Raw genomic sequence first — 23,035 nt, 5'->3', positions numbered from 1 at the left:
TATTCTCTCAGACTTTAGGAGGCTAGAAGTGGAAATTCAGGGTGCCAGCTCCAGAAGAAGGCTTTCTTTCTCTGTCAGCTCTGGGGGAAGCTCTTGTCATCAATTTTCCCCTGGTCGAGGAGCTTCTCAAGTACAGGGACCTCGAGTTCAAAGGACATGCTCCCGTCTTGGTTCTACATTCTTGGTGGTGGAGGTCCGTCCAGTGTTTTCTCTGCTCGTTTCTCTTTTATCTCTCAAAAGAGATTGATTTAAAACACAACCTAATCTGTAGACTGAGTCCTGCCTCATTAACATAACTCCCGCTAATCCCACCTTATAAACAGCATAACCAAAAACCAAATAGAGGTAGGATTTACAACACTTGGGAAAATTACATCAGATGACAAAATGGTGGACAGTCACACAATACTGGGCCAAGTTGACAGATATTTTTTGGGGACACAATTCAATCCATGACACCCAGCTACCAGGCAGTGCTATAGGACAGTAGTGAAGGCATACATTCTGAAACATACAGGCTGGCTTAAATTCCTGACTCCACCATTAACTAGCTAGGTGACCCTAAGTTCTCTGATCTTCATTTAGTTTCCATTTCTGAAAAATGGAGATGATGATATCATATAAACCAATCACAACAGAGGGGATGTTAGGAGATTTATGTAAAATTATGCAAGTAAAGCATTTATCACAGTTTTTGACCCAATGAATATTCTTGCTTTATGTTAGTCTGGTTTAATATTAATGGTATTGCTATTAATTAATTAGCTTAACCTCAGCCCCCTCCCTATCCAGAGCAAGGCTGAACTAAAGAAAGTTTCCTCTGGATTTCATACATGTCCAATAGATGATAACATCTCACCTACCATCGCAAAATAGTACAATTAAGACCCTTGATTGAAAACTGACCTTTACTTTGAAGTTGCTTGGAAAATGTACATTAGTTCTGTAAATAACTGTGGTCACTACTAATATAATTCACTTTGAAAGAAGATGGGTCGTAATTCTTCCTTATGTGTTTTCATTTTAGTATCCCAACCCCATGGATAAAAATGTCCTCTCTGTGAAAATTGTGGAGGAAAAAAGAGGTGAGCTCTCCAAGTATGCCCTCAAGTTCAGTGACAATCATTTGGTGATACTGACGCTTTTAAAAAATATGTATGTGTGTGTGCATACTTGTGTGTTTGTTGTGTGTGAACTGTTAGGTCTTAAACAAATGTATTTCTGTACCTGAGGTACAGATCTAGTGCTAGAAAGATCTAGCACTTAGAATGCCCAACATTTATAGCAGTTGAAGATCTGCCTAATACACTTTTGTTACTTTCTAAATTAATAATTGATTAATTATTAATCAACATATAATTGTAACAGCTAATGTTTTTTAATGCACTTACATGTACGAGGTGCTCTTACCTTTATGAACTCTTTTAATCTTCAGACGTATAGTGTAGACACTATTACTATTTCTATATAGGGTCGCTATGAGTCGGAATCAACTCGACGGCACTGTTTTTTTTTTTTTTTAATCTAATAATTGAGGAGTCCTGGTGGTACAGCGGCTAAATGCTCTGGCTGTTAACTGAAAGGTTGCCTGTTCAAGCCCACCAGCTGTTCCACAGGAGAAAAGGCCTGGCGATCTGCTCCTGTAAATATTGCAGCCTTGGAAACCCTATGGGGACGGTTCTACTCTATCTTGTAGGGTTGCAATGAGTTGGAATCACTTGACGGAGTGGGTTTGGTTTGATTTGGGTTTGGCCCTTTACGGAAAAAGTGTACCAATCCCTGGATGGGAGTGTAGGAATCTCCACTGACCTTTTCCATCCCCATTTCCAGCAGAAGCATCTTGACTGGCAGTATTTGTACTTGAGAACTGGGCAGTTCAGGAAGTTGTAATAATGCACATTATCAATTTATGAACCTTTGGAGTCTCCCAGGCCCAGGTCTAATTTTCTCTCCAGCCCTCTGAGAAAATGTGAGATGTTACTGGTCATTATGTGGCACTGGGCTCCTCCCTGTGCTGGGTGAACATAAAACTTTTACATGTGAGTGTATTTTCTACACTTCTATAACTATATAAACATATTTTAAAAAATTACTTCCATATTTGCACTCAGTGAAGAACCTTGTGATTTGGCATCAGACGAGTAATTTCAATTCTTGATTATGTTAACAGCTGCATACCTAACTTCTCGGAGCCTCAATTTCTTCATCCGTCAAATGGGAAAATAATTCTGCTTTAGGTTGTTGTAAAGATCAAATGAGAGAACAATGTGTCCATATCACAGAAAGATAAAAATGTTCATTGTAATTTTTACTGTTGACAAAGGGGTATCTTTACCTCTGGGAGTGGCTAATCCTGTTTAAGCTTGTGTGCTGCAAACATTACAGGAGATGGCCAGAGGGAATCCCAGTGGGCAGATGTCTTAGTTATCTAGTGCTGCTATAACAGAAATACCACAAGTGGATGGCTTTAACAAAGAGAAATTTATTTCTTCACAGAAAAGTAGGCTAAAAGTCCAAATTCAGGGTGTCAGCTCCAGGGGAAGGCTTCCTCTCTCTGTTGGCCTTCTCATCAATCTTCCCCCCGACTAGGAGCTTCTCCACGCAGGTACCCCGGGTCCAAAGGACATGCTGTGCAACCAGCGCTGCTTTCTTGGTGTTATGAGGTCCCCTCATCTCTCTGCTCTCTTCTCTCTTTTATAGTCTAAGAGATTGCCTCAAGACACAATCCAGCCTTGAAGATTGTGCCCTGCCTCACTAACACAACTGCCGCCCATCCTCCCTCATTAACGTTAGAGAGGCAGGATTTACAACATATAGGAAAATCACACAATACCGGGAATCATGGCCTGGCCAAATTGATACACACATTTTTTGAGGGACATAATTCAATCCATGAGAGCAGAGGAGACACTTTCTCATTTTATCTGGGGCTGTCAGGATGTTAGCACCAGGGGGTTAGGGCTACTATAGCTAGAGCTTTGAGAGACTCTGTGGTAGTGTGGCTGAGTCACAGTAACTCACAGAGCAAACAACAGCGCTCTGAAGTTTATATATTTTTTCTGCCTCAGTTTCCCTTTTTGCTAACATATTTATTGTGTGTCTTTTATACTCCTGGTACTATGCCAGAAACTTCCTTCCAAAACAGAATGGTCCCAGCCAGGAGGGCCTACTCCTGTGTGATAGAGAAGAGTGTGGCTAATGTAATTACCTATAACCAAAACCCAAAACAAACCCATAGCAGTCGAGTTGATTATGACTCATAGAATTACGTACAGGTTTAAATTTTGTAGCCAGAAATAAATACTAAAAAATAAAATAATGAAAATTATAGACAGAAATATGTACTTAAAAACATGTTTGGTGCAGAGTGTGGCAGAATCAGATTCTCCATATTTTTGTTAAGAGATTCTGTTTCTTGGAGTTGAGTCAGAGCTTGATGGCTGCTTTGTTGTTGGATTGCTGCCATTAATGGTGTAGAGCAGTGAATAATTTGTGATTGTTTTATATTTGGCTTTAGAATGTACAGTGTGAGTAGACATTTTACTGTTGTTCCTTGATCACAGATAAGTACATTTGGAGAGATTTGGCTCAGAAATGTGGTAATGGAAATGGTTTTGAGTTAAGCATTTTCTGTAGGAATTCTACATAAAGGAAATTGAGATTGACGTTAAAAGTTTTATTGACATTAAGACACGAATACATTTCCTTCATTAATTCTTTTGAGTGTAAAATTTTTTTTATTTCCAGATGTTTCAACAGGAATCATCTATAGGAAGAGGATTGCAGTCTGTCAGAATGTGATTCCAGAAATTTTAAGGAAGGTAAATGCATTTCAGAATTTAACCAGATTTGGTATTGCATTGGACAGTTTTTAAATAATTCTTCAACCTGTTAAAAAAACCCCATTAAACCCTTTGCTGTTGAGTGGATTCTGACTCATAGCGACCCTATAGGACAGAGTAGAACTGCCCCATAGGGTTTCCAAGGAGTGGCTGGTAAATTCGAGCTGCTGACCTTTTGGTAAGTAGCGGAGCTGTTAACCCCTGCCCCAGCAGGGCTCCATAACCTTTCAAAGAGATATCATTTTCTGATGTAAAGGAGCATTGGAACTTTCCCAGTTCTCCTACCTCACATCCGTTCAGAGGAAAGAAGCTCTCTCATATCCAACTTCAGTTTTGGTAGATACAGTGGCGATAGCTTTTCTTCTCTGTCTCCTTTTTTTGGGGGGTGGGGTGGGGTGGGGGTGCTCTCAGTAGACTTAAAGATGATTGGTTTACAATTATTTTAAAGATACCTTGGGCATTTTTCATGAGGTGACCATCTTTTCTAATCTGTCCAAGGTTAGAAATGACTTTTAGGAGAATAATCAGAAGTGGGCATATTGTAAATATTTAGCCTAATATTTAGTAAGGAAGATGAAAGCTCCAGTTTCCAATTCACTGTCAGAGATGACAAAGCAGAGTATTTCAGGGAGTACAATGTTCTCAGTGCTCTTTGTAAGTCTTTTTGTGTGTTTCTATAAAGTAATAGCGATGAAGACAAAGTCTACATGATAGCAAATTGTTTTCTCTCTTTGAAATTTTAAGCATCCTGGTGGTACTATACTGGAAAAAGGTATGTGGAAATTTTTAATTGCACTGCCTGAACCACAGAGGGATTGTTAATGGGAGAACCTTTAGAATTATGAGGATGTAAGAGGAGAGGGTCTTAAAACGTCTCAGATGGTTGTTTCAACCTGGAAGTGATTCTATGTGTGATGTAGAACCCACCTTGGCTCCTGGCAATTAGCTTCCATATTAAATTGCTGTGCCGCATATAGAAAAAATGGTGGCTTCCATCACTTTCTTATCATGGGTTAAATGACTCTGTCGCTTCTTTCATGAAAAGGAAGCTGATATGATAATGAAAATGAACTTTCTTTTTTTTTTCAGATGGTAAAATGCTTTGTAGGGTACGCAGCGAATTATAACTGGCTTTTTCCACAGAGTGTATAGCCTGTCTTTGCCCTATATACGCACTTTAAATCTATTATTTAAAAAGGCATTCAACTTTGTCTTGTATCTCAATTCTTAAATAATTTAAGGATACCTCTGACTTGAACAATTCTGCCTTTGTAGTTTTCCACGTCAACTCCACCTAGAAAAGCATACACTTCTAGGTATTGGACAGAGTTTAAAATGAAGAAAATATTTTACCTGATAATGTCCTGCATGTGACTGTCCATAAGTGGACCCAATTAGAATCCATCAATTTAAGAAGGCCATAACCAGCCCGAGAGGAGACATGAAGGAGGCTGGTAATTTACTTAGTGTTTAGCAGTTAGGGAAATCAGGCCAGCGACTCTACAGCCTGCATAAATCCTGGGCCATTTGCATGTCCTCAGCAGCATTTAGGAAGGTCACGGTATGTTTGATGATCAAGGGCTCGCAGTCACTGGTGAGCTGCCATCCGTATGTCAGGATCACTTGTCCGCTTAATTATCCTAGGCTGAGAGCAAATCCAGATGCACGCCTTTAGGGAGCCTGCTCTTCCTGAATTGTGAAACCTCTCTCCCTCTGTTGGACAGGTGAGCATTTTAAAGATACCCAGTATCCAGTTAGAAGAGGAATCATGGCTCAATCCTCAGGAAAGAAGCATGGCTATACGGAGTCACTGCCTTACATGGACACAATACGCATCCATGAAGGAAGAGTCTGTCTTCCGGGAAAGTGTGGAAAATCCAAATTGGTAAGATCACCTGTGTATGTGTGTGTTGGAATGAGGATGCACCTATGAGCACACGTATTAAAAAGCTATGATTCTATGCTCATGACATCTGTTTAAACTTGTATACTTTAAAAAATTTTATTTATCTTATCGTGGAAACCCTGGTGGCATAGTGGTTAAGAGCTACTGCTACTAACCAAAAAGTCGGCAGTCCGAACCCACCAGGTGCTCCTTGAAGACTCCATGGGGCAGATCTACTCTGTCCTGTAAGGTTTCTAAGAGTCGGAATTTACTTGACGGCAATGGTTTTTTTTTTTTTTTGGTTTTATTTCATTGCGGTAAACATGTATGTAACAAATTGTTTCTGTTTCAGCATTCTTCATGTGTTCAATTTAGTGACATCAGTTATGTTTATCCTGGTCGACCATTACCATTATCTGTTTCCAGATTTTTTTCTTCACCCTTAACAGAAGCTTAGTGTCCCCTATGCAGTGTAAACTCAGGGATACTTTGTCATACAAATTCCATATTATTAATTTTTAATCACACAAGTAATTAACAACTACATTTCCCTTTGGAGGGCATATGACAGCTCAGCTCCTCTCTGACCACCCCTCCCAATCCTGGTGTCTTCTTGCCCTCTCCAGAGGCAGTGACCGTTACAAGTTTGCCAAGCATTCTTCCAAACCTTTAAAAAATATCTTTAGATATTATATATACTATTATAGATATGGAGCCCTGGTGGTGCAGTGGTTAAGAGCTACGGTTGCTAACCAGAAGGTTGGCAGTTTGAATCCAACCGCTGCTCCTTGGAAACCCTATGGGGCAGTTCTACTCTGTCCTATTGGGTAGCTATGAGTCGGAATCAACTCGATGGCAGTGGGTTATTATACAAACAGTACATACATATATACTCACAGAGCCCATATAATATGGTTTTGTGTGTTATTTTTATCTGCATGCTTTCATGGTTTGTAAATCACTGTGTAGTTCTCTTTATTACTTAATAGAATATTTCTGAGATTTTTCATTTGATACACGTAGATCTAGCTTACTCCCATGAACTGTTGTATAGTATTCAATCCCCTGACTATACTATGTTTTATTGGTGGTCTCTAGGTTCTCTTTGATTGTGAAGGTGGTGCAGAACTGGCAGTGTTTTGTACTGTTGTACCTAGGGTTCCTATAAGTTGGAACTGACTTGACAGCACCTAACAACAGCAACAACAAAGTTCTCTTTATTAAAAACTGTACTGCAATATTGGTGAAATATTTGTATCTTTTATATGGCTCCATATAATATATGTGAATGTTTCTTTAAAGTAGATTTTTGATAGTTAGATTTATTGAGGTATGATTACCATACAGTAAAATTCACCCTTCTAAGTGTACAATTCTACAAATTTTGACAGTTGTAAACACAGCTGTGTAACCATTGCCCAATCAAGCTCTAGAACATTTAAAATAGATTTTAAAAAGTTGTATGTCAAGACAGTTCAGTGGGGGAAAGAGTAGTTTTTTCATTGTGCAAAAGAATGAAGTTGAACTCCTGGCTCACACCATATACAAAAATTAACTCGATGGATCAAAGATCTAAATGGAAGAGCTAAAACCATAAAACTCTCAGAAGAAAACATAAGTGTAAATCTTTGTGACCTTGGATTTGGCCATGGTTTCTTAGATATGACACCAAAAACACAAATAACCAAAGAAAAAAAATAGATACACCTGACTTCATCAAAATTAAAAACTTTCATGCTTCAGAGGATAGTGTCAAGAAAGTGAAAAGACAACCCAGAAAATGAGATAAAATACTTGCAGATCATACATTTGATAAGGGCCCAGTATCCAGACTATAAAAAGAACTGTTACAACCTAAGAATAAGAAGATAAATTACCCAGTTAAAAAATGGACAAAGTATTCGAATAGACATTTCTCAAAAGAAGATATACAAATGTGCAATAAGCACATGAAGAGATGTTCAACATCATTTGTCATTAGGGAAATGGAGATCAAAACCCAGTGAGATACCACTTCACCCCCGCCAAGATGGTTATAAAAAACAAACACACACACCAAAAAACAAAAAACAAGCAGATAATAACAAGTGTGGCGAGGATGGGGAGTAATTGGACGCTCCATGCATTGTTAGTGGGAATGTAAAATGATGCAGCTGTTATGGAAGACAATTTGCTAGTTCCTCAAAAAGCTGAGCATATAATTACCATTTGATCCAACAATTCTACTCCATATATACCCAAGAGAACTGAAGCCACATATCCACATAAAACCTTGTACATGAATGTTTATAGCAGCGTTATTCACAATAGCCAGAAAGTGGAAACAACCCAAATGTCCATCAACTGGTGAATATACAACCAGTTGGGGTATATCCATACAATGGAATATTATTCAGCCATAAAAAGGCATCAAGTATTTATTTATGCTACAATGTGAATGAACCTTGAAAATATGCTAAGTGAAAGAAGCCAGACACAAATGGTCATGTATTATTCCATTTATATGAAATGTATAGAATAGGGAAATCCATTGAGAAAGAAAGTAGATTAGTGATTGCCCAGGGCTGGAAGGAAGAAGGCATGGGGAGTGACTGGTAATGGGTATTATATGACTGGGTCTCAGGACATGCTTGTTTTTAGTTTATATAGTTTGCTGTCAGTGTGTTTCTGTCATTGCCTTTCAATGTGCTAATACACTAATTTACACTCTCATAATGGTACAGGAAGATGTTCATTTCCCTACAAGTTTGTCAGCGTATAATACTAAAATACTTTATTTTTGTCAACATAACGTGCAAGAAATGATTAATTCCTTTGAAGGTAGGTTTAAAATAAAAAACAAAGCATAACTAGCACTAATTGTTTACAGTGATTGTTGCTGTGAAATATGATTTTGGAGGCTATTTACTGTGGTTTTTTTGTTATTGTTCTGTATGGTTTGAATTTTTTTTATAAGCCTATCATTTATATGAAAGTAATAAAGCCCTCAAGCCTAAATAACTAAAACCCAAAAACCCCAAATCCGTCCTTAAGCCCTAACATTTGTCCAAATCATTATTGTCCTCTATAACTTTGGTGCAGTTAATACACTCAGCTGTTCTGAAAGGTTGGTGGTTCAAGTCCACCCAGAGGTGCCTCAGAAGAAAGGCCTGGCAATCGACATCTGAAAAATCAGCCATTGAAAGCCCTATGGAGCACAGTTCTACTCTGACACACATGGGATCACCATGAGTCAGAGTAAACTTGATGGCAACGGATTTAGTGCTGCTTATTCTAGGATGATCCCACAACCCACTGAACGAGTGTAAATGCTGAGTCCCATTAGCAGCAGGGAAACCCTGGTGGCGTGGTGGCTAACAGCTACGGCTGCTAACCAAAAGGTCGGCAACTTGAACCCACCAGGCACTCCTTGAAAACTCTATGGGAGCAGTTCTACTCTGCCCTAAAGGGTCGCGATGAGTTGGAATCGACTTGATGGCAATGTTTTTTTTTTAATTAGTGGCAGAGGTGGGTTTGCCCCCCTCGCCCCAAGTCCCTATTCCTCAGTCTCCCTCATGACGTGGTTTTCATAGAACATAGATGTCTGGGATTAAGTTAAAAAGGGGGTGGCCGGAGAAGAGTTTTTTTCTTTGTACACAGAACTAGTAAAAGGATGGTATAGTCTGATTTTATGCAAAAAGAAAAAAAAAAGTAATTTGGGCAGCAGTCTGACTTAATTTCAGTTTTAATTTCCTCAGATTTTTTGGACTATTGGCTAGTCTTAAAGCTCAACTGCTCCTTCCTCAGTGGTATATCGAATGGTAATAGGCCCTGAGAATTCTGGGAAAACCTCCTTCAGGAACCTTTTATTTCTTTATGTGGTTTTTAAAAATTATTTTTGGGAAATAGTTGTTCTAAATCTCGAAAAAGTGGTACATGTGACCTGTAAAAATATTCCAGGGAAGAAATGAAACAACAACAACAACAAAGCCATCCCAATTCCTGGAGATAGTGTCTGTTTACATCTTTCTCTGTCTATTCCAAATTGACACTTAGATTGTTTTCCGATGTTTTTGCTGCTGCAGGTAACGCTGTGGTGAACATCCCTGTGATGACATCTCCACTTAAACGCAATTATTTTTTCAGGTAGATTGAGTGAAGTGGGATTTCTGGGTTAAAGGTTATGTGCATTCTCTATTTGATACATATTACTGCATTCCTCTATAAAAAGGCTGTACCGATTTATACTTTTCTTTCTTTGGTTTGTTATGTTCTAGTCATCTCCAGAACACTCTCTTTTATATTATTCACACAATAGGCCAATACTTACTGACACCTACGCAGTGCCTAGGAAACACTGGTGGCATAGTGGTAAATAGCTACGGCTGCTAACCAAAAGGTCGGCAGTTTGAATCTACCAGGCGCTCCTTGGAAACCGTATGGGGGCAGTTCTACTCTACAGGGTCGCAATAGGGACGCTCAGTCGGAATCGACTCTACTGTAACGGGTTTTGGTTACGCAATGGTTAAGAACTCAGCTGCTAACGAAAACAAGGTCGGCAGTTCGAATCTACCAGCCGCTCCTTGGAAACCGTATGGGAGCAGTTCTACTCTGTCCTATACAGTCGCTATGAGTCAGAATAGACTCGATGGCAATGGGTTTACTCTATGGCAAGGTCAAAGCTAGATCCTTCACCAGCAATGTTTTTGAGGCTCAGGTTAAATAACCTGCCCCAGGTGATAAAGTAAGATACAAAAAGTGAATCCATGTCTCTTGGACTTCACCTTGAGCAAATTGGTGAGGGAGGACCATGGAAATTTATAAAGGGTGGATTTATGTAAGACCAGTGGAGTACTTGAATGCCAGGCTAAGGCATTCTTTTGGGAGCAGGCAGCCACATGGCTTTTGAACACGCAATGATGTGATGAAAACTGTGATTCACACTTAAGGGAACTTGTGTTTTCTTAGTTCTTGACATGGATTTAGTAAGGCATTTAGACAGACAATCTAAATGAGCATGTGATGGTAGTAGGGGGGCAGTTGTCAAAGAAAGAAGGACACATGATTACTTTCATTCTCTTCCTTTGCCAGGGAATGTGACAGTAATCTAGCCACTGCAGCCAGAAGATGAAATATGGACTTTTTTTTTTTTAAAAGGAAAAACAAAACAAAACAAACCTGTCACAGCTGCTGAGCCTAAAATTAGACCTTCAAGCTGTGTGTTGGTTAGCAGGTATGGATGTGTGATGGGAAACCAGATGTCATTCTGTCCCTGTACATGGCTGGTCAGCTCAATTCATAGAGCGGCTTGAAATGGTTTTTTTTTTTTTTTGTAGAAGTTGACTAAGCCTTGCTCTGTATCTGTCTACGTAGCCCTAATGTTGGCTTCCTCCCTGACATCTCTACAGTTGTGACAGCTTCTGGGGCTAGTTGCATCCTCCTTTCCCCTGGTCTGTACCATCACACACCAGCTATTTCTAATATGCTCTCTTCCTTTACTAATTTAACATGACATTTCTCCCTGCAGTTTTTATGGCATGGGATTTCCACCTGTTTTTGAAAGAGTGATATTATTTTTTCACCAACCCAACTCTTCCAGAACCCTTCTTGGCATTCCATGCCCCAGAGAAATCCTCCTCTACTTACTTTATCTCTACTACTTTTATCAATTTGGCTGCTTTTCACTGCACGTAACAGTAGCCCTGACTCAGCCAGCTGATACCAGCCAACGCTTACATAAGTTTACTATGTGCCAGGCATTGTTCTAAGTGAATATATGTGTGTGTGTGTGTGTATACATATATATGTATGTGTGTATATATACACATGTATAAAATATAAATTCATTTAAATCTTTACAACAACTCAGTGAGATTGGAACCATTATTTTTCTTTTTACAAACTGAAGCTTAGAAATGTTAAGTAACTTGTACAAGGTAGGATGGGTTTTTTTTTTTTTATGGCTGCTAATTAACTAGTATATTAACTAGGGTTAATATACTTCTTTGTCCACATTTAGTGAGGGAAAGACAACTGTGAGAGGAAGAGAATCCCTCTCCCTAACAAGTTAAAAAAAAAGAAAGAAAAAGACCTTCCCCTGAATCTGATTGGGTCAACTTAGATTACGTGCTTCCGCCTGGACCAATAAGAGTGATTAGAGGAGTGATATGGGCTATTGTCTGACAGGTTAGGATCTGCCCCTAGAGCTGGGGGTGAGGTCAGTTACCCCTGAAACACGTGAACTGCATTGGAGAAGGGTGGGCACCTGAAAAAACAAAAACAAAAACTGGAGAAGAGAATGCTGCACACCTTTGTTCCCGCTACACATTTCGTCTTAACTGTGGTGCCCATTGTCTTTGTTTTGCTTTGGAAGTAGTAGAAACTTACCACTGCAAATGAGGAACATTTTTTTGAACAGTACAGGAATCTCTCTATACCAGTGATTTTGCTTCCCAAGGAGAAGGAGCCAGGAACTGGAAAGTTAGCAGGAACTAAAGCAGCCCCATGGCTTTTTATCTTTCCATATCTGCCTCATTCGTCACCAGTCTACAGACCTGCTCTAGTCACAGAACCAAGCCTGGCTTCCTCAGGCTGGTACAAGGCCCCTCCTGCCCTGTGCCACAGTGACTGACTAGAGTCGTGGCTAGAATCTTCCTCTGCAACTTTGTAATTATATGCCTCAGTTTCCTCATTTGTATGCTGGGAATAATATCCCTGGCTCACAGGGTTGTTGTGAGCATTAAATGAGACAGTATATGTAGAAAGGGTAGAAGTTGCCTGCCCATGTTGTTGTTGTTAGATGCTGTTAAGTTGGTTCTGACTCGTGCAGACCCTGTGTACAACAAAACGAAACACTGCTAGGTCCTGCATCGTGTTTACTATCATTGCTGTGTTTGAGCCCATTGTTGTAGACACTGTGTCAGTTCATTTCATTGAGGGTCTTTCTCTTTTTGCTGACCCTCACTTTACCAAGCATAATGGCCTTCTCCAGGGACTGCTCCCTCTTGATAATATGCCCAAAGTACATGAGACGAAGTCTTACCATCCTTGGTTCTAAGAAGGTAAGATGCATTCTGGCTGTACTTCTTCCAAGACAGATTTGTTCATTCTTCTGGTGGTCAATGGTATATTCAGCGTTTTTCACCAGCACCATAATTCAAATATATCAGTTCTTCTTCAGTCTTCCTTACTCATTCATTGTCCAGCTTTCATGTGCATATGAGGTGACTGAGAATACCATGGCTTGAGTTAGGTGTGCATTAGTCCTCAAAGTGACATCCTTGCTTATTGACATTTTAAAGATATCTTTTGCAGAAAATTTGCCCAGTGCAGTATGTTGTTTGATTTCTTGACGGCTGCTTCAATGGATGTTGATTGTGGCTCCAAGTAAAATGAAATCCTTGATGATATGTATTTGTTTTAATATAGGAACAGTTTTAATAGTTGTTTACCATGAAGCTGTAGGAAGATGTTTCATTTTGGGGTTTTGTTTTCATTCAGTACACTACCACTGGGAGTACAAGTACCTTAATTTGAGAGCTGTAGGACCAAGAACTCTTCTACTTTAGTTGCACAGTGGGATTTGAGCACTGGAGAATAGCATTCAGGACTAAATACAAGCATTTCACATGGACCAAATGCCTTCATATTTCTAGTTCTCTTCTTGGTTCATGCTATAGAGCGTGGCTGTTGTAGATCCAGGCGGCCTCATGCATGGTGCTCTGAGGAACCACCTGAGTTACTAGGGCAGTTCATTGGAGTTAGTAGACATGGACTGATACACTGACTTGCCTTAGGGCACTTAAGCCAAATCTGAAAATAAAAAAGTGAATCTTTAAAAGTAAGGTTTTGTGAGAATGTGCTTGATTTATTATGTAGATCAGGACCCAGGCATTCATTTTTAGAAATGGAGAAAGGAGCATCTTGTTTTGAAATCTCCAGAAGGAGAATCATGGTTTCTACTCTCTTAAAACTTACATCTGAAGTAGGCTTATTAATTTCATACTTTTTTTTTTTGTCTGTTTTTATTCTTTGGTGAGTCCCTGGGCGATGCAAATGGTTAACCTGTTTGGCCACTAACTGAAAGATTGGTAGTTTCAGTTGACTCAGAGGGGCATTGGAAGAAAGACCTGTTGATCTACTTCTGAAAAGTCAGCTGCTAAGGACTCTGTGGAGCACGGTTCCGCTTTGACACACAGAGGTCACCATGAGTTGGAATCAATTTCACAGCAACTTTACTTTTTTTAAATGCTTTGAAATACATTTATTTGTTAGTTTCTGGTTCGTTCTTTTCCTTTTCTTTGTAATAGATTTTTATTGTACTGTGTGGTACTATAATCAATAAGCATTTGATTTGGTTTTAACAGTGGACATTTACTTTGTCAGAGTAATTCAATTCCAAAAAAGAATTATCTTTTTGTAAAAGTATCTTCTTGGGCTTGGCTCTTTCACCATAACTTTATGTTTTTGTGGTAAATAACAACTTTCATGGTATCTTTAAGCAGCTTTTAAATTTTTAGAGTCAGTGGAGACTTATTCTGTTTGTGATGTTGCAGAGCTGGGTTTCTTTTGCCTTTGAGTAACCAGATCATTCTCCTCTACCCAGCTTGAGCGTTTCAGTGGCCCATGTCTTCATCTTTCCACATATAAGAGCTTCTGCTTAGCCTCTGCTGCTAATGAACCTTATTTCTGTAATTTAAAAATGGTCAGCTTAGCAGAGCTTGTATTAATAACATTGAGTATATCCCTCGGATATGTTGAATCAACATTCATGAAATATCAAAGAAATTCCTCCTGGAATACAGTAAAGAAACAGAAAAGCCAAAATCAAACTTTGCAGACAGATTAAATTAATAGAATGAACAGTTGCTCTTAGTTCAATTGCAGTTTACATTATTATTGAAGAATATTTCAAGATCTATCTTGAAGTACAGTGTTGTCAGTGATAGGATATTATCCATGGTCCTACAAGGAAGACAAATTAATGAGACTGTTATTCAAATTTATGCAGCAAACATTAAGGCCAAAGATGAAGAAATTGAAGATTTTTATCAATTTCTGCAGTCTTAAATTGATCAAGCATGCAATCAAGATGCATTGATAATCACTGGGATTGGAATGCAAAAGATGGAAACAAAGAAGAAGGATCGGTAGTTGGAAAATATGGCCTCGTTGATAGAAACAAAGCCGGAGAGTGCATGATAGAATTTTGCAATGTGGACTATTTTTTCATTGGAAATACTTTTTTTTTTTTTTTCAACAACATAAACAGCAACTGTACATGTGGATCTTGCTGGATGTAATACATAGGAATCGAATCGACTGTATCTGTGGAAAGAGATGATAGAGAAGCTCAATATCATCCATCAGAACAAGGCCAGGGACTGACTGTGGAACAGACCATCAGTTGCTCATATGCAAGTTCATGTTGAAGCTGAAGAAAATTAAAACAAGTCCATGAGAGCCTGAGATACAATGGATTACTTAACATGGCCCTTCTAGCCCTGGTCTTTGTGAGTCACACACAGTGATTGAGTGAGACTGTGCAAATGAGGTATATGGAACCTGTGATGGTTGGTGATATGTGTTAACTTGGCTAGGCCATGATTTCCAGTATTGGGTGGTTGTCCACCATTTTATGTGTTGTAGAGCCTGACCTCTACATGTTAATCAGGCAGGATTGGTATAATGTATGTCTTGGGTCAAAGCCTTGCAGGAGGGCAAGACTCAAGTCCTACCCTTACTAAAGTTATGCCCTTCCCTGGGGTGTGGTCGCATCTAAGATGTATGTGTGTATCCCATCAAGGCTCTCTCTCTCACTGTATCTGGATCCCACTTCCAGTTCATGATCAGTTGACTTCCCTAGAGGCCTGCTGTCTGATCCGCCGATTCTAGGATTCGCCAGCCTCCATAGCCCCTTGGGCTGGTGGCCTATCCTGTGACTCGATTCACCAGCATCTGCAGCTTTATGAGCCAGCAGTCTGTGGTCTGTACTGCTGGTTTGGGTTCGTCAGCTTCTGTAGTCGTGTGGGCCAGGAGAAGCCTAAACCTGATCCACAAATTTGGGACTTGCCAGCCTCTACAACCACTTGAGCTATTTCCTCTATATGATTCATGAGTTCTGTGAGATGTTGCAACAAGTCAGGGAACCCAAAGACAGGAGGGAAAGTACTGAGGGGAGAGGGAGTAGTCAATGTTAGATATGATGGAACGGTACAGAAGCTTGGAAAAGTTGGACATTTGGGACATCTTTAACCTCTGCCTCATAGAAACCAGCTTTGTGCTGATCCTTATAAAAGAAATTATTTATTTAGCACGAAAGTATGACCTTGAGTATATCCCACGTGAATTTAGAGACCATCTTAAGAATAGATTTGATGCATTGAACACTAATGACCAAAGACTAGACAAGTTGTGGGATGGCATTAAGGACATCATACATGAAGAACGCAAAAGATCATTAAAAAGAGAAGAAAGAGAGATGAGCAAATTAGCTGTCAGAAGAGACTCTGAAAACTTGTTCTCGAACACAGAATAGCTAAAGTGAATGGAAGACACGATGGAGTAAAAGAGTTGAACAGGAGATTTCAAAGGGCAGCTCTAGAAGACAAAGTAAAGTATTATAATGAAATCTGCAAAGACTTGGAGTTAAAAAAAAAAAAAAGGGAAGAATGTCCTTGGCATGTCTTAGGCTGAGAGAACTGAAGGAAAAAAATCAAGCCTCGAGTTGCAATGTCGAAAGAGGCTATAGGCAAAATATTGAACGATGCAGGAAGCATCAAAAGAAGATGGAAGGAGTACACAGAGGCAGTGTACCAAAAAAGAATTGATGAATGTTTAACCATTTCAGGAGGTAGCATATGATCAAGAACCGATGGTACTGAAGGAAGAAGTCCAAGCTTCACTGAAGGCATTGGCGAAAACAACGCTCCAGGAATTGATGGAATACCAACTGAGATGTTTCTACGAACATGCAATACTGGAAGCACTTACTCTTCTATACCAAGAAATATGGAAAACAGCTACCTGGCCAATCGACTGGAAAAGATCCATATTTGTGCCCATTCCAAAGAAAAGTGACCCAACAGAATGCAGAAATTATCAAAAAATATCATGAATATCACCAAAGAGTAAAGTTTTGCTGAAGATGATTCACAAGCCGCTATAGCAGTACATCTACAAGGAACTGCCAGAAATTCAAACCAGATTCAAAAGAGGACATGGAACCATGGATATCATAAGGATCCTGGCTGAAAGCAGAAAATACCAGAAAGATGTTTACCTGTGTTTTATTGACTATGCGAAGGCATTTGACTGTGTGGTCATAACAAACTATAGATAACATTGCAAAGAATGGGAGTTCTGGAACACTTAATTGTGCTCCTGAGGAACCTGTACATAGATCAAGAGACAGTCATTTGAACGGAACAAGGGGATGCTGCATGGTTTAAAGTCAGGAAAAGTGTGCCTCAGGGTTGTGTTCTTTCACCATACTTATTCAATCTGTATGCTGACTATATGAAGAAGAATGGGGCATCGGGATTGGAGGAAGACTCCTTAACAACCTGCAATATGCAGATGACACAATCTTGGTTGCTGGAAGTGAAGAGGACTTGAAGAACTTACTGATGAAGATCAAAGACTACAGCCTTCAGTATGAATTACACCTCAACATGAAACAAAAATCCTCACAACAGGACCAATAAGCAACATCATGATAAATCAGGGAAAAGATTGATGATGTCAAGGATTTCATTTTACTCGTATCCACAGCCAAAGCTCATGGAAGCAGCAGTCAAGAAATCAAACAATGCATTGCATGGGCAAACCTGCTGCAAAAGACCTCTTTAATGTGTTAAAAAACAAAGATGTCACCTTGAGGACTATTGTGTGCCGGACTGAAGCCATGGTGTTTTCAGTTGCCTCATATGCATGTGAAAGCTGGACAATGAATAAGGAAGACTGGAGAAGAATTGATGCCTTTGAATTATGGTGTTGGAGAAGAATATTGAATATACCATGGACTGCCAGAAGAATGAACAAATCTGTCTTGGAAGAATTACAATCAGAATGCTCTTTAGAAGTGAGGATGGTGAGACTTTGTCTCACATACTTTGGACGTGTTTTCAGGAGGGACCAGTCCCTGGAGAAGGACATCATGCTTGGTAAAGTAGGGGATCAATGAAAAAGAGGAAGATCCTCAACGAAACAGATTGACACAGTGGCTGCAAGGATAGGCTCAAGGATAACAATGATTGTGAGGATGGTGCAGAACTGGACACTGCTTCCCTCTGTTGTACATAGGGTCGCTATGAGTTGCCAACTTGGTGGCACCAAACAACAACAACATAGATGCAGAGAAGCCGTGGTGGTGCAGTGGTTAAGAGCTGAGTCTGCTAGTCAAAAGGTCAGGGGTTCGAATCCACCAGCTGCTCCTTGGAAAGCTAACCAAAACAGTGAAAGAAAAAGAGAGAGGGAGGGAGAGAGGAAGAAAGAAAGACAGGCAGGCAGGAGGGCGGGCAGGAGGGCAGGCAGGCAGGAAGGAATATTTAACCAGCATCTCTGTTCCTTAAGAGCAGGGAATATAATGCAGTTTTGACACTAATCAGACTCACTTAAGTCTCCCTCTGTCCCTTACTTCCACTGATAATTCCTTTTTCACATAAACTCAAGAGGGCCCTTATCTGAATTTTGCCAAACTTTTCAGCAGGGTGTTTCTGCTGAAAAGTGTTTACTCTTTGTTGGAGAGCCAGATTATCAACCGGTCATACTTTGTAAGATTAACAGGGTCCTCGCAAACCATGGAGTGCCAAGAGGAGTGCCAGCTATCTATTTGCTTACTGCTGGGTACTGACCAGTTATCAGGGGTTCCCAAGTCTAGATGCTTAGCAGATTCACTTGAAGACCTTTAAAATACGTTGATTCTCAGGCATACAGACTAGATTCACCACAAGGAATTTATGTTTGTACCCTCCCCCCCCGAACCCTGTGCTAATACACAACCCCAAACCAAAGGGCAAAACGGGATTAAAAAAAAAAAAAAAACAGTAGTCATCCACTAAGATATGTCAGAAGCCCTTTCTTGTAAATGGCATAGAACGCGCACTTGGCTAAGCATCGTTGTTTCCAGAACGATCATAATCACTGCTGTTTTTAATAGGAACAGCTTACTCCATCTTTCAAATTTAGAGCCACCTCAGTTTGAAAACAGCATTTGTTAGCCATTGGTTCCAACAACAGCTTACATTTATCTAGTGCTTTATACTTTCCAAATATAGAGCATTTCCATTTATTATCTTATTAAATCTTCATATTAGTCTGTGTGTGAGCTCAGGCCAGCTTTCTCTCTGGTTTTTCCAGAGACGAAGGGCTTGTAAATGACCAAGCAGAAGCCAAAAGAGAAGTCTCCATTTTCCTGATTCAAGACTTTATCTACATCCCACCTGCCTACCAAATGCTACAGACTTTCCAGTTTTGCACTTGCTCCTCCCACCAGTTCCATATCTTTAACTTCCTTTCCCTCATCCCCATTTCCGCCCATAAGGAGTACTGTCTGCCTCACCTTGAGCTGATTTTCATTCATCATTCATTCAACAAATGGTCATGGGGCATTCTCTAAGTGCCATGCACCATGCTAGATGTTGGGAATATAGTGGGGGACTGTGACCTCAGAGCATTGCCCCCTGATTATATGAACACAAGCATAAAAAGGCAAATCAGTATCTTTTGGAGGGTATCTTACTGAGCCAAAAATAAGATCCCAGCCCAGATATCATATTTACATAGAAAAGGCCTTCTTGTTCAGCTTTCGGTAACTGGTAGTGTGATCAGCTAATTGTTGGATCACACACTGGTGTACTGGAAATCAAGGTCAATGTGAACACAGGGAACCATGTTTTAGAGACAAATACAGTGGTATTTATTCAGGCTATTAGATAACTATACCATCAAGCCCTTTATCGCCAGGATTAGGGTTTAGAAATAATTCCTAAGTTACCAGAGCCAGGATATTTTAATACTTCAATAAATGCAAGTTTGGAAGTCGATCAAAAAGGCCAGTGCTATCTTAAAAATGGAAGGCACCAAACTGAAGGCCTGTCAAATTTGCTCCTGGAAAAAAAACAAAACAAAAAAGACTTTAGAGCAGGGAAAAAATGGATATGAAAGAAAAAATGCTCCAAAATTAGTCCTGTATGATGTGTAAATTATACTATTTGTGATTTACCAGATGAATACTTGAGATTTGGGGTGTTTTAAAGCAGAAATTTAAAATATATAAAAGTTCAAAAATTTATATACTTTATTAGAATGAAGAATATTTATATGAGTAACTTCAATTGTTGTTATCGTTGTAGTAGTTAGGTGCCATCGAGTTGGTTCCAACTCATAGTGACTCTGTGTACAATGGAAAGAAACACTACCCGGTCCTGTGGCATCCTCACAATTGTTGCAGTTTGAGCCCATTGTTGCAGTCAGTGTGTCAATCCATCTCGTTGAGGGTCTTCCTCTTTTTCACTGACCCTCTGCTTTACCAAGCATGATGTCCATTGATAGGGACTGATCAATCTTCTCAAGCTGCCCTTTGAAATCCTCTGTTTAGCTCTTTTACTTCATCATTTTTTCCATTTGGTTAAGCTACTTGATGTTCAAGAGCAAGTTTCAGAGTCTCTTCTCACATCCATTTTGGTCTTTTCTTTCTGCATCTATAGTAAATAAATTTTAACTTATGCATTGATATTCTGCATAACAATCCGGTAGGTCTTGGGACAATAGACAAAAACTTGATAACTACCTGGACTTAGGATGTACATCCCCCATCAGGCTGAGAATCAGCACCTAAGAGGTTAATGGTCATCTTTGTAATCAAAGCTAATATTGTTAGCTAGGTAGAGGTGGAAAACAAAATTGGAACGCTGAGCTCTGTTTCCTGGTTTGCGTTTACAAATTTACAGTCACTTTTTTTTTTTTAAATTGTGCTTAAGTGAAAGTTTACAGTTCAAGTTAGTTTCTCATATAAAGATTTAGATATACATTGTTATGTGACCCTAGTTGCTCTCCATATAATGTGACAGCACACTCCTCCTTTCCACCCCGGATTCACTGTGTCCACTCAGCCAGCACCTGTCCCTTTTTGCCTTCTTGTCTCGCCTCTGAACAGGAACTGCCCTTTAATCTCATGTATCTACTTGAGCTAAGAAGTGCTCTCTTCACGAGTATCATTGTATATCTTATAGTCCAGTCTAATCTTTGTCTAAAGAGTTGCCTTTGGGAATGGTTTCAGTTCTGGGCTAACAGGACCATGTCCTCTGGAGTCTCTCCAGTCTGAGTTAGACCATTACGTCTGGTCTTTTTACTAGAACTTGAGTTCTGCTCCCCACTTTCTGCCTACTCCATCAGGGACTCTCTGTTGTGTTTCCTGTCAGGGCAGTCATTGGTGGTAGCCAATTTTTCTAGTCTCAGGCTGATGGAATCTCTGGTTTGTGTGGCCCTTTCTGTCTTGTGGTACAGCCACATTTTAAGACATTTTCTGTGCTGGAAGTGGAGGCTGCTTATTTCATATGTGTCTGACCTCAAGAGGGTTATAGCACTGAGAGGAATTTAGGTGGTAATGCCTGGTGTACTCTGCTTGATTTTCCTCTCTGCCCTGGGATGACTCAACGGCCTCCTGTCTGAAGTCAGGAAACCTTTCAGGCCCTCACATCCTTCTAGAGTGGGTGAGTTTTACTCCAAGTATGTGGTTATATTTAAAAGTAACTTTTTTCTTTCTTCTGCAAGGATTACATGCTCATTGTAGAACAGTTATAAAATAAGGTTATATTCATGCCCTCTTCAGGTATGTGCCATTCCCCATGAATGACTCCAGAAGAAACGTATATTCTAACCTCTCTCCTTATATATTAGTTTTGCCTGTAGTTGGTCTTCATATGGAATGAATTAGTATGTACTCTGTTGTGTCAGGCTTCTTTTGCTCAACATTGTGTCTTAGATACCTCTTGTGTTTATCAGTAGCTTGTTCTTTTTGTAGCATTGCATTGTATGAACATACTACAGTTGTTTCATTTATACATATACTACAGTTGCTACAATTTATTCATTCTTACTCGTTATTATAAACACAGAATCATACTGAGCATAATATTGTGACTCATCTTTACCTGTTGCCATTGAGTTAATTCTGACCCATGATGACCCCATGTGAGTCAGAGTAGAACTGTGCTCCATAGAATTGTCAATGACTGATTTTTTGGAAGTAGATTGCCAGGCTTTTCTTCCAAGGTACCTGTTTTGGATTGAACTGTGTTCCCCAAAAATGTGTGCCAACTTGGCTAGGCCATGATTCCCAGTATTGGGTGATTGTCCACTATTTTGTCATCTGATGTGATTTTCCTAATGTGTTGTAAATCCTGCCCTATGATGTTAATGAGGCAGGATTAGAGTCAGTTATGTTAATGAGGCAGGATTCAGCCTACAAGATTAGGTTGTATCTTGAGTCAGTATTTTTTGAGACACAAAAGAGAGAAACAAGCAGAGATATGGGTGGAGGTGGGGGGGCAGACCTCTTGGCACCAAGAATGAGAAACCAGGAGGAGAGCTTGTCCTTTGGAACCTTGATGACAAGGACCTTGTCCCAGAGGTGAGAGAGAGGGAAAGCCTTCCCCTCAAGCTGGAACCTTGAATTAGAACTTTTAGCCTCCTAAACTGTGAGAGAATACATTTCTCTTTGTTAAAGCCATCCACTTTTGGTATTTATGTTATAGGAGCACTAGGTAACTAAGACAGCACCTCTGGGTGGACCCCAATCATCACCCTTTCGTTTAGCAGCCAAGTATGTTAACCATTTGCATCACCCAGGGACTCCAATTCATATTTATTTGACACTATATTTGGGACCATCTTTCCTTATTATTAAACTTATCATTCCATGATTTTTTTTTTTTATGGCTGTCGATATATATTAGATAAAATTATTCCACCTTGTTTTAGTAAATGTCTTAATAGTTGGACATTTACATTGTTTCCAATTATTTGCTCTTATAAATAATGATGTGATGACTATCTTTATAGGCTGATCTAAGCCCTCATCTAAGATTGTTTGCTAAGGACACATTCCTAGAGGTAGATTTGATAGGTCCGGGGGTTAGCATGTTTGACGCTTCTCTTAGGTACTGATAAACGCAATCACAAGTTTCTAAGCATGACAGAAAGCTCCTTGGGACTTGGCAGTGTTGTATAGACTTTTACTTGAAATGGGATTAGGACCAGCTGCATAATTTGTGGGCCCAGTGAAAAATGAAAATATGGTGCTTCTTGTTAAAAAATGTTTAAGAAT

At 39.6% G+C, this 23,035-nt stretch overlaps 1 protein-coding gene across 8 annotated transcripts in view; it reads left to right on the top strand.

The window, feature by feature from the left end:
- PRELID2 (PRELI domain containing 2) overlaps positions 1 to 23,035 on the top strand; it is an 88,934-nt gene that overhangs the window by 15,354 nt on the left and 50,545 nt on the right. For 3 of the 8 annotated variants that reach the window (XM_023550291.2, XM_023550311.2, XM_064277774.1), the window contains 3 exons: positions 1,028 to 1,085; positions 3,748 to 3,821; positions 5,567 to 5,727. In XM_023550291.2, coding sequence (XP_023406059.1) covers positions 1,028 to 1,085; positions 3,748 to 3,821; positions 5,567 to 5,727 — 293 coding nt within the window. Of the gene's footprint in view, positions 1 to 11; positions 194 to 1,027; positions 1,086 to 3,747; positions 3,822 to 4,576; positions 4,615 to 5,566; positions 5,728 to 23,035 lie in introns of all 8 variants that reach the window. The other 5 variants (XM_064277751.1, XM_064277744.1, XM_064277738.1 and 2 more) reach the window with 3 other exon arrangements.

Source organism: Loxodonta africana, chromosome 2, assembly GCF_030014295.1.
Source record: "Loxodonta africana isolate mLoxAfr1 chromosome 2, mLoxAfr1.hap2, whole genome shotgun sequence".
In the NCBI taxonomy this organism is placed as follows: domain Eukaryota; kingdom Metazoa; phylum Chordata; class Mammalia; order Proboscidea; family Elephantidae; genus Loxodonta; species Loxodonta africana.
This window is presented reverse-complemented; position numbering and strand designations above follow the sequence as displayed.